The sequence below is a fragment of the Nothobranchius furzeri genome, chromosome 5 (genome assembly GCF_043380555.1).
Source record: "Nothobranchius furzeri strain GRZ-AD chromosome 5, NfurGRZ-RIMD1, whole genome shotgun sequence".
In the NCBI taxonomy this organism is placed as follows: Eukaryota; Metazoa; Chordata; class Actinopteri; order Cyprinodontiformes; family Nothobranchiidae; genus Nothobranchius; species Nothobranchius furzeri.
This window is the reverse complement of record NC_091745.1, coordinates 5,999,341-6,011,297: the sequence shown is the minus strand read 5'-3', so window position 1 is coordinate 6,011,297 and position 11,957 is coordinate 5,999,341. Positions and strand designations below refer to the sequence as shown.

The 11,957-nt window shown below is 44.9% G+C and overlaps 1 protein-coding gene across 2 annotated transcripts; it reads right to left on the bottom strand.

The window, feature by feature from the left end:
- Nucleotides 1-3,611: 3,611 nt before the first annotated feature.
- Nucleotides 3,612-6,478, bottom strand: LOC129163266 (uncharacterized). 2 transcript variants are annotated; one of them, XM_054740158.2, is made up of 4 exons: nucleotides 6,331-6,478; nucleotides 4,366-5,115; nucleotides 3,770-3,831; nucleotides 3,612-3,693 (listed from the first exon to the last, which is right to left on the bottom strand). In XM_054740158.2, exons 2-4 carry the CDS (start codon nucleotides 5,071-5,073, stop codon nucleotides 3,633-3,635), a joined length of 831 nt encoding a protein of 276 aa, XP_054596133.2. In that variant the 5' UTR covers nucleotides 5,074-5,115; nucleotides 6,331-6,478; the 3' UTR covers nucleotides 3,612-3,632. The 2 variants fall into 2 exon arrangements, with proteins under 2 accessions (XP_054596133.2, XP_054596134.2); XM_054740159.2 differs by having other exon boundaries at nucleotides 3,781-3,831.
- Between the last annotated feature and the right edge of the window lie 5,479 nt (nucleotides 6,479-11,957).

Below are 11,957 nucleotides of genomic sequence, written 5' to 3'. Positions count from 1 at the left end.
CAGTAGTAACTTAACCTTAAATCACTCAAAACATTTCAAAAGATCATGAAACAACACAAAAGATTAATCACAAATTAATATCTTTTAGTTTCAGCCTGGCCATGACAGAAACCATTTTAAGATACCAAACAATGATCAATAAGCAGTTTATTCTTCAAAATGACCCGACGGACGTGTTTGGGACGAAAGAGGAAAACACGAAGCTACTTTTTAAGCAATAGCGCGATTTTATTGCTTATTCTGGACTATAGAGGAAACGGGAGAAGAAAAGGAGAAAAAAAAAGTTTTCTGATCACCAAAGCAGCAAGGCGTCCCCCGCTGTTATGACTTGACGGTTCTCCGTTTTTCTCCGCAGTTTCCAGCGTCATCCGCCGGTTTGATGCTTTCTCCGTTGTTTGGCTCCACGAGTGTTTCTCCACGGCTGGACACAAAGAAAACGAAGTTCCTTTTGGGCTGAGTTTGACAACTTACAGCGTTTCTGAGAGCTGGATGGAGTTGTTGTTTCCCTCCGCGGGTTCTGTGTCCTCAAACATCAGCTGGAGGGGAGCAGAAACGAGCAGATCAGCGGTCCCGTGGGCTCAACTTGGCTCTTAGAGCTTCCGCGTGCTCAAAGAAGTCGGAGCGTTCGACAAGCGTGTCCTCACCGCCAGGTATCCTGGGCAAAAGAACGAGGTTTCTTTGTCTCATTCATGATTTATAGTCTTTGAAGTCGCGGGAAAGCTCCAAGCTCCCGCCTCCCGCAGATCGTGTTTCTGGTACTAGGCGGTGACGTCATCACAATGCTTCCGTGTGCAAAGCATCATGGGAAATGAAGTTTCTTGGCGCTGATGTGATTATTTGCTTTTCAGAGCAATTTAAGCACAGTCATTTTGGAGAAAATCACTGCATAGTAATTTCCTCATGAGGTCAGACCCTCAACACAACCATAGAACTAATATGTACATGACAAATCTTCTTCATACTCCAGGGTTACTTGTGGATTGCCACAGGGTTCAGTGCTTGGAACAGTTCTTTTTACTATATATATATGCTCCCAATTGGTAAAATCATTAGACAGCATGGGATAAACTTTCACTGTTATGCTGACGATACTCAGTTATATTTATCCATTAACCCTGATGAACCTAATCGGTTAGGTAGATTACAGGCTTGTCTGGAGGACATAAAAAAGTGGATGACTCTAAACTTTTTGCTTTTAAATCAAGATAAGACGGAAGTTCTCATCTTTGGACATGAAAATCAGAAAAGGAAATTGCTTAGTCAATCACTTGACCTGAATGGCATTACATTAATCTCCGAGAACAAAGTAAGGAACGTTGGTGTTATCTTTGACCAGGACATGTCATTCAAATCCCAGGTTAAACAGGTTTGTAGGATTTCCTTTTTCCACCTTCGGAATATTGCTAAGATTAGAAGCATCCTTTCCAGGAGTGATGCTGAAAAACTAGTTCATGCATTTATTACATCAAGACTGGATTACTGTAATTCATTACTCTCAGGAAGTCCACAGAATGTAGTTAAAAATCTTCAGCTTGTCCAAAATGCTGCAGCTAGAGTTCTGATGAGAATTAAAAAGAGAGATCATATCTCTCCTGTCTTAGCTTCCCTACATTGGCTACCTGTTAAATTCAGAATAGATTTTAAGATCCTTCTTCTCGCATATAAAGCTCTTAATAATCAAGCTCCATCATACATCAGTGATCTGATTGTTCCATATGTTCCTAACCGAGCACTTCGCTCTCAGACTGCAGGTCTACTGGTGGTTCCCAGAATATCTAAAATTAGGATGGGAGGCAGATCTTTTAGTTATCAGGCTCCTCTCCTGTGGAACCAGCTCCCAGCTTTAGTCCGTGAGGCAGACACTTTGTCTACTTTTAAGAATAGGCTTAAAACATTTTTATTTGATAGGGCCTATGGTTAAAATCTGATGTTAGCCTAAATCTGGACAAGTGGAGGAGTAGAGGGAGGTGGAGTGTACAGTCGGTAAAGACGGCTCTCCCTTGTCCTGACTCCAACATGCCTCCATCTAAAAGGATAGATTATCCAGAGTTATCTCTGTAGTTATGCTGATAGGCTTAGACTGCTGGAGGATACACTGACCACTTTTCACACTCTACTGCTTTCTTCTACAGTCTAACCTTTAACTGTACTATTTTCTGCAATTTCAGCTGTTAACTTTATTTTCTCTGTGTTTTTCTCCCCAGAAGAAGCTACAACGATGTTCTGCTGAGCTGTGGTGGCCTCATGGAGGGGGCCATCATCTAGCACACTGCTGCTAACCACTAAAACATTATACCTTTCCTGATAATAACTTTTTGCTTTCCTTGACATTAGATGTGCTAATACTAGTTTATCCATTTAATTATAGATCCACTAGGATAAATACAATAGTTTATCTTTCACCAAATAGAATATTTACTAAGACATCACAATATAACTATAGACACATTACTTGTCTTTGTATGTGTGTGTGTGCGTGCGTGTGTGTGCGTGCGCATGCAATGTGTGTGTGTGTGTGTGTGTGTGTGTGTGTGTGTGTGTGTGTGTGTGTGTCTGCTCTGTCCTCGATCCCCAGTGAGTCATGGTGGATGGCTGCTTATACTGAGCGAGGATCCTCTGGTGGTTTCTTCCTGTTAAAAGGGAGTTTTCCTCTCCACTGTCGCTATATGCTTGCTTAGTATGAGGACTGCTGTAAACTCACTGACACTAGTTAGTGACTTGATGCAATTTGCTGGGTTCCTTATATAGGAAACATTTTTTCTGATTGGCTTAATGAACTTACCAGAATTGGAATGATTATTATGTGAAGTGCCTTGAGATCACTCTTGTCGTGATTTGGCGCTATATAAATGAAATTGAATTGAATTGAATTGAATACAACTTAAGAAAAACATCATAATATGTCTCCTTTAAAGTAACTGCTCCTCTGCCTTACTAGTTGTTAAAGTGGAATTACAACAGCTGCGACCTGCTGTAGCTAGCGCTAACAATGAGCTAACATTAACATGAGCCAACTAATACTAATATAAAACACAAAGTAAAAAGACACTGTTGGAAAAAATATTATTACTTACAAGTCCAGTAGCAACAAAGCCAAGGTCACCATCAGTCTGTGATTTTGGAGCCTCTTTTAGCTTCTTCAAAGTGGCGTAGGCCACGTTGATGCTCACTCTGGTTTTAGATCTTTGCTTTGCCTCCAAAGACATTACTTTTACTTCCAGGATCCACAAAAGAAAAACCAAAAATCTTCTACTTTCTTCTTGTTGTGCATGGAAAAGTTCAAAAGTTGGCAGCTCTGCCATTATCTCTCTGTTAGCTCTGTTTGTTCTGTGCTAGCTTTCTGTTAGCAGTCTGTTAGCTCTGTGCTAGCTTTCTGTTAGCTGTCAGTTAGCTCTGTGCTAGCTTTTTGTTAGCTGTCTGTTAGCTCTAAATCAGCTTTCTGTTAGCTCTGTGCTAGCTTGTTATTAGTTGTCTGTTAGGTCTGTGCTAGCTTTCTGTTAGCTCTGTGCCAGCTTTAGCTCTGTGCTAGCTTTTTGATAGCTGTCTGTTAGCTCTGTGATAGCTTTTTGTTTGAATAACCTTTATTAGAAACTATAATAACAAGAGAAAACTAAAGGATTTAAAGGTTTTATTTAGGTATTTGGTGGACTTTGTGGCACGTATAAGACGAGTCTATGGAGGACCTCTCCATCTCTGCACAGAGAACAGACACAACAGGTGAGAACATCCAAACAAAGACTTTGTGTTCATAGTGATGTGTTTCACTGACAGGATCCCTACAGGCTGAATTATAATGGCTCCAGACAGCGTTACCGCTTGTGTGTTGGACATCTGGGGACAAAAAACACAAAACAGGTGTGAGACAATAACCTGCTGTGGCACCACCTGTCCACCAGGGGACAGGATTCACCTTTAAGTAAATCAGTTAAAACCTCTTTAACCTGCTGTCATTTTACTTTTGATTAAACAAAACAAGGTTCATTTTAGAATTAAAATTTAAAATCTCAATTGAAAAAGCTGCAGAATTATTCCAGACTGAGGAAGTGATCTGGGAATAATGTTGCTGCTGCCAGCCGAGGAGCTTCAGGTTACATTCCCAAAGGACATTTTTGTTCAATTAAGAATTTATAAAACTTAACCGAGTGAAGGTTAAAACATCCCTCGTTGTTGCATCAGGAGAATAAAAACACTCGATGATTTTTTTTGTTTCTCCAATGTTTTAGAAACCAACCAGCTTCATTCCTCCTCTGCTTTGATGTTTTAAACTCTTCTGTCTAAATTTGGCTTTTAGTTTTTGACTAAAAGACTCGAGAGCCTCCAGCAACGGCTTTAATGTAAAACCACGAAGATGTCCCAGTGTCTCACCTGTCCCTGAGGAGGAGGAGGAACAATGGGAGGCGGATGAGGTGTGGGAGGAGGAACAATGGGAGGAGGAGATGTGGGAGGAGGAACAGTGGGAGGAGGACAAGGTGAAGGAGAAGGAAAAATGGGAGAAGGAGGAGGAACAATGGGAGGAGGAGGAGGTGTGGGAGGAGGAACAATGGGAGGAGGACAAGGTGTAGGAGAAGGAAAAATGGGAGAAGGAGGAGGAGCAATGGGAGGAGGAGCAATGGGAGGAGGAGAAGGAGGAACAATGGGAGGAGGAGGAGGAGGAGGAGGGGGATAAGGTGTAGGAGGAGAATGGGAGGGAGAAGGTGCAGGGGGAGGAACAATAGGAGGAGGTGGAGAGGAATGTGGAGGAGGCAGAAAAATGGGAGGAGGAGGATAAAGTGTGGGAGGAGGAGAAGAAGTTGTAGGAGGAGGAAAAATGGGAGGAGAAGGAGGAGGAGGAGGAGAATATGTAGGAGGAAGAAAAATGGGAGGAGGAGCATAAAGTGTGGGAGGAGAAACAATGGGAGGAGGAGGAGAAGGTGTGAGAGGAGGAACAGAAAAGTCCAGGTCTTCCTGGGTGATCCCCTCCAGGACGGAGAAGAACACATCCTGCTCTAAGTCCTCCATCGTCTCAGAGTCGTCTGGAAGGTGCATGTGGGAGGAGGAGGGGGAGGAGGAGGAGGAGGAAGAGGAGGCGTCCATCTTCAGGAGAAGCTGAGTGATCTTCTGGATGAAGCCGAAGTTCTGACATCATCATCAGAGAAAAGAAACCGAAAGGTCAGATTAATGGTTACAAACCGATCTCTGATCAGCTCCTGCTCTCAGATCCGTGTTCATCACAGCAGCTGAGTCACCATTTCACCTCAAGACCAGTTTCTGTGGTTCTGATTTCACCTCCCCGAGTCAAGAGTTGTGAATTTACTTTGATTTCAACTTGTTTTAGTTTCAGTGGGTTTCAGGTGAGCGAAGGGAAACTTTATTGTTTTTTAGATCCTTCTGAGGTTCTTTTTATCATCCAGACTCGTGCAAAAACATCGTCTAGATGTTTTAGATCAAATCTGACCATCAGGAACTGGATCTACTTTATAAAAGCACACGTGTAGAAATCACCCTTCACTTTTATTTCCCACATGAGCTACAGTTCGCCTTTGTTTTTCATCAGGAGCTCAATAAACATGTGATCTATTTCAAATGTAAACAAGTTTCTTCACTTAATTGTTTTAAAGTAATCATTTATTCCATTTTTATTTAAATCTGTGACAAAATGGTGCAGAAATAAAAATAAGATGTGACAGATATCAACACATAGTTTAAAAAAATGCATGTTTGTATTTCAGATCAAAACATTTACCTGAGTTTTTATATGTGAAATTTTCAAGGTTTTATTCCTGCAGGTTTATTTTACCCCTAAAAGAGCGCCCATTCAGCTGATCCTAAGTTAAAGAGCAAGTCACCCCTTACCAGAGTATTACTCCACTCCCACTTCCTGTTTGAAAAATGCAACAAATGCTGTTGCCTAGCAGATTGAGAGGGCAGAGCCGCTGACAAATACACACACACACACACACACACACACACACACACACACACACACACACACACACACACACACACACACACACACACACACACACACAGGCTCACAACGACATTGTGACATCATATGGTACCAGCTAACGATCTACCTCTTAGCCAATAGCGATGGCAGATTTAAATTCAAATATAGTGCAGTTTTTACCTGACAACGGCACAACACTGACAGTTTTAGGTAGAAAATTAAATTTTTAACTAAAATGCACTAAAGTACTAAACTATTGACTTCACGTGTCTGCAGCACGATTAGACACACATTTATATAGTTTATCAGAAAAAAAAGTTGATTTAGGGGTGATTTGCTCTTTAAACGGTGATAGCATATTCTGTCCTGCAAAACACGAAAACACAAAGCTTAAATCTTACTTGTCTGATGTTTGGTGGGTTCCCAGCCGCTCTCGACGCTCAATCAATGAATCCAGAGCACAGATCCAATAATTCTCCAGATCAAACTTTTCCTGCTGCTTGAAGCTTTGAGGGAAAGTTGTTATTTTACTGCAGAAATCTAAATGCTGTGCTGTAACCATGGAAACATGGAAATTCCACACCTGCTGCTTTTTCTGGGTTAGCCTTTTAAACTTCATTTATTCGTTAATGGGTCAAAACCAGAGAGTTGGCGTGAGTTAAGGACCGTGCAGGATGGAGAATCAACCAGCAGGTGGCAGCAAATGCAGAAAGATGCAGGAAATCAGCAACAGAGCGACTCTTCTATCTTTGGGTCATGACTGAAATTGACAAAACCTTGATATAAACTTATTTTACATCAATTAAAAGAAAATTAAGTGAGAAAATTCTGTTCAACCAGCCATTTCTGTGGTCTTTGACGTTTGTCTTCTTTGTAGGTGGGAAGACAAAAGGTTTCAGAACCGTGTGTTCCCGTGGAGGAAGGAAGAGCAGACCGTGCTGCTCTAAAAGCACGGTCTGCTCTTCTTTCAATTTTCAAGAAACTCCTGAAGACCCTGCTCTTCAGAGAGCATCTTCTTAATAGCACCCAGCCTGCACCCGTCCCCCCTCTCTACCGTCCACTCCTTTGTTTCCTCCTCTCCATGATTGATGTCAAGTTGTTGTTATTGTTGTTGTTAGCCTCAAGGGCAACATGCCGATTATCACTTGTAAGTCGCTTTGGACAAAAGCGTCTGCTAAATACATAAACATAAAAGCGTAGAAGAGCCCGGACGTCCAGACAGGAAGCTGCTGCTCATAAAAAGCCTGTCACTGGGTTTTGTGCCAGCATGAAGTCGAAGTTATCAGCTGGTGGATATTTTTTTGACTAGGTGTTTTGTCATCATTCTGCCATCTTTACTGTCAGATTTTTTTAAAAGCAGGAGTTCGGATGTTTATGCCCACATGTCATGGGCATAGGGGGGTGGGGGGTCACCTGCAGGAAAAAGCAGAAGAAAGTTTTGGAATGCTTTTATCATCCGTTTTCTGTAAAACAATGACAATAGGAGAACCTCTCCTTGGATGATCAGTGAAAATGACATCACAAACTATTGTGACCAATCTTCTTTCCCCCGTCAGAACTCAACACAGCGCCCCGAGAGATCGAGCCTTTGTTGCCGTCGCCCCAACCATCTGGAGCTCCCTCAACACATCAGGAGCTATAAAGCGCTGTATAAGTCTTATGAATTATCATTATTAACTCATCTCTATTCCTCATCAGGGTCAGGAGCTGGCGTCCAACTCATCGACATATATACAACTCCAGTAGACATGAGGTGGAGGACACGTCTCTGGACGGGTCTCCAGTCATCAGACACACACATGATGACCTTTAATAAAGCCAACATGCATGTTTTTGGTCTGCAGGAGGAAACCAGAGTGAACCCACACATGCACAGAAATCAGCCAGAACGAGTTTGTTTCGCAGGTCTCAGTTATTCCTGTGGGTGTGGGTGTGTGTGTAGCAAATTAAACTTGTCATTTGTTTTAAGGACAACGGAGCAAATAAGTGTTTTTAATTAAGCTTAGAGGTGAAGAGTGAAGCTGTTTACACACACAACCACATAAGTTCTTTTGTGAAAAGTAGTTTTACATTCAGGGATTTACAGCTGACACGTTTTAATGAAGTAAAAATGTGTTTATTGCCTTTTTGTCACCTGTGGTCTCTGATTTTCTCTGTAGGACTGCAGGTGTCCAGGGTCAGGAGAGGCTTTACCTGTTGGTCATCCTGGGAGATGACATGTTAATGTTATTTAGCTGTTTGATATTTGAACACATTTATTAAAATACTGATAACTCTTTCTGGTCATTGATTTCATCACCAATTTTATTATAACAGATGTTTTTGAACATGTTACAAGAACAAAAAATGAAAAGATGGTAAGGAGACAAGATTATTTATAATACGTTACAATTATTTACAGATTAAAACCAATATGAACCAGTTATGTACGGTTAAAGCAGGATTAACCTGAGTGACTCTTCCTGGATCATTTATTTAAACTGAGTGAGCAGGAAGTCTTTAACAGTGCAGCTGGATCTGCTGCAGGAGGATCCAGACGTGGATGGAGGGCTGGAGCAGCCCCTTGGCTGGACGTTTCTGGCCAGAGGAACATCATACAGGACGGTCTGCATAGAGAGCTTTGGGACGCTTGCTCTCACTGTCCACTCCATCGTCCATCTACTGCTGGGCTGGCTCAGACGACGGCTGTTACATCTCTGTGAATGACTTGCCTGTTAACAGTAGTGGTGGTCTGCTGGTACCTCCTCCAGGACAGAGCACCACTGACCTCCTCCACACACATCTTCCTCAGGCTCATCTGCCAGACCCACAACTTCACCAGCACAGAGGCAGATGTGCAGCACAGTGCATGCTGACCTGTAATAGATTAAAAAATGTTTTTTTGTTTTTAAAACGTAAAACAAAACATATAACCTGCAGTACACTGGTTCTGTTCAGTTTAAAGAAATGCAGCAGGGAAAACTACAGAGAATTTACATTTTTAAAACAAATCTAATCATTCTTAGAAAATTTTTATTGGGTAGAAATTCAGGTGACCTCTTGATCAACTAAAGTAATTCACAACAAAATGATGAATCATTGCTATGAAAAATTAAATAAACAACTAAATAAGTCAGTCAGCAATGATTTAAGTTTATACCAGAAATAAGGCAGCCGTCTTGGACACGCCGTCCTGTTTGCAGCAGTCGCGGTCCACGTAGATGAGCTGGGGGGGCAGGTACCTCGGCTAATCGGTACCACCTCATCAGTCCAGCCGCCATCTTGGACAGGCCCTTGGAGCCCTCGCAGCAAGTGAGGACGCTCATGAGGACCTGGCCTTGCTCGTTGGTAGCCCAGGCGGCCGTGCCAGAGGCGGCACCTACGAGCTTCTTCATCACCTGCACACAGTGAACTTCCTGTGTAAAGACCAGCAGAACTGTTGTTCACAAGCAGCAAGTACACACAACGCGGTGACCGACCTTCTTTGTGGAATCCATCTTTAGGATGGACGTGATCCTGGCCTTGTACTCGTCCAGCCGCATCAGCACGTCGTAACCGTAAACGGTCAGCAGCCAGACGGGTGAGGGCACAGGGGGCATCTGGGGAGGTGGTGCGATCTGCCCACAACATGCAAAGAAGGGGTCGGGAGAGGCAGGAGGCTGATTGTAGACCGCCAAGGGCTGGGGAGGGTACCACCAGGGACTTGAGCTCTGTGATGAGGCGCGGCCTCCCAGCACGGTCCCTGGTGAACAGCACCTGGCCGATCCAGTCCTGCTGTTCTGCAGTCAGAGCTGCCTGCCAGGACTAGAGAGAGAAAACAAAGCAGCATGAGAGGGAACCCTTAATGTCTGATGCCTCACCTTAGAGCTGGAGGTGGGGGAGGGAGGACTGCAGCAGGGAGCTCTGGAGTTTCTTGCGTGGCCTCCAGGTGTCATGTTCCTGGGAATGTGTTTAACCCACGACATGAAGAATCATCACAAGAGAGGGTGGAAAGTTCAAAACAATGATTTATTACAGGAATCCAATGAAAAGTGTCCCTGGAATAAACCCAGATTAGCTGGAGCCAGAGAGAGTCCAAAATCTTGCAGGTGGAGGAGGTCGAGGAGGGCAGATGAAGTGAAGGGGTGAGTCGAGGAGAGGGAGCCAGGCGGGGTGGCAGAGGATAAGAGGAGAGGCGAACCGTGAAGTCCAGGTAGGTTATGGTTCTTTCCAGGTGAGTAATCCTGTACTGGTTCCGCTTCTCGGATGGAGGATCAGATCCAACAAACCCAGAGCGTCAGGGAAGATTGTCCAAAAATCCTGGAGAGAAAATACAAATTTGAGTCCAAAAAATCCAACACAAGAGTCCAAGAATAATCCAAGAAATTTCCAAGAACTGTATCAGCCAATTATCATCGTAGAAACCAAGCATCCTAGAACGAGAGGCCAGATACTACCGTGAGTAGCTAATCATCCAGCGCTGTGTAGTGGTTCCCTCTCCTCTTAAATAGAGCTCTGCTGCGGATGACCTGAGGAGCTGCAGCTGTCACTGATTATTGATACCCCGCAGCTGGTGAGCTCCCTCTCCTGAAATGAAGAACTCAAAGATGTTCTAGAGATGGAAGGAGTACTCACCCCACCACACAACAGTGTCCCCCTCAACGGACGCCACCCGGCGTCCTAGCAACCGCCTCCTCATACTCCCGGATGAGGTCAGGGTCCTCGATGAAGGAGCGCGGGACCCAGAAGCGCTCCTCCGGGCCATACCCCTCCCAGTCGACCAGGTACTGGACTCCACGACCGCGGGGTCGGGAGTCGAGGATCCTCCGGACGGTGTAGACCAGCCCACCCTTGTAGAGCCGGGCCGGCGGCGGAGGTGCAGGAGTGGGGCACAGAGGACTGGATCCAACGGGCTTGACCAAGGAGATGTGAAAAACAGGGTGTACCTTCATGTTCCTGGGGAGGTCCAGCCTGACCGTGGAGGGAGTGGGCGTATCCAGGATCTTGAAGGGACCGATGTACCTGGGAGTGAGCTTCCTAGTAGAGGCCTTGAGCGGGATGTCCCGGGAAGACAGCCAAACGTCCTGTCCAGGAGAGTACAGCGGGGCGGGACGCCGGTGTCGATCTGCCAGCTTCTTGGCAGCAGTACGCTCCAAAGCCACCCGGGTAACGACCCATGCCTGTCTGGCCCCCCTGAGAAACTGCGGGATGGAGACTGAAGCCGAGGCCTGCTGTGGAAACAGTGAGGGTTGGTAACCAAGTGACGCTTTGAACGGTGACTGACCTGTGGAGGTGGATACATGACAGTTGTGAGCATACTCAATCCATGTTAGATGTGTGCTCCAGGCGGTAGGCTGGGAGGAGCAGACACAGCGCAGCATGGCGCCCAGTTCTTGATTCATACGCTCACACTGCCCATTGGTCTGAGGATGGTGACCGGAGGTGAGGGCGACCCTGGCGCCCAGAGCCCCTGCAAACTTCTTCCAGACCCGAGCCACAAATTGGGGACCCCGGTCTGATAGAATCTCTGTGGGAACACCATGCAGTCTAAAAACATGCTTCACGAGGAGCTTGGCAGTAACGGTCGAAGAAGGGAGGCCTTTAAGAGGCACCAAATGACACGCCTTAGAAAATCTGTCAACCACTGTCATAATACATGTGAACCCCTGAGATTTTGGAAGACCTACTACGAAGTCAAGCGCAATGTGTGACCAAGGACGTGACGGACTGGGAAGGGGACAGAGGAGCCCAGCTGGGGCTCGGTGGTCCCCCTTTTGCTGAGCACACACATGGCATGCAGAAATATAGTTCTTAACGTAAAGTGGGGGACAGAAGTGTCTGATCCTTTCTCCGTATCGAATGGAGTCAGACAAGGCGGGATTCTGTCACCTGTCCTTTTTAACCTGTACCTTGACGAGCTGTCTGTTACTCTGAATGATAGTAAGACTGGATGTTTGGTGGGTGACCGACTGGTAAATCATTTAATTTATGCAGATGACCTAGTCCTCATTTCTCCCTATAGCGCAGGCCTGCAGCAGCTGCTCAGGGCATGTGCTAAGTACGGTGAGCA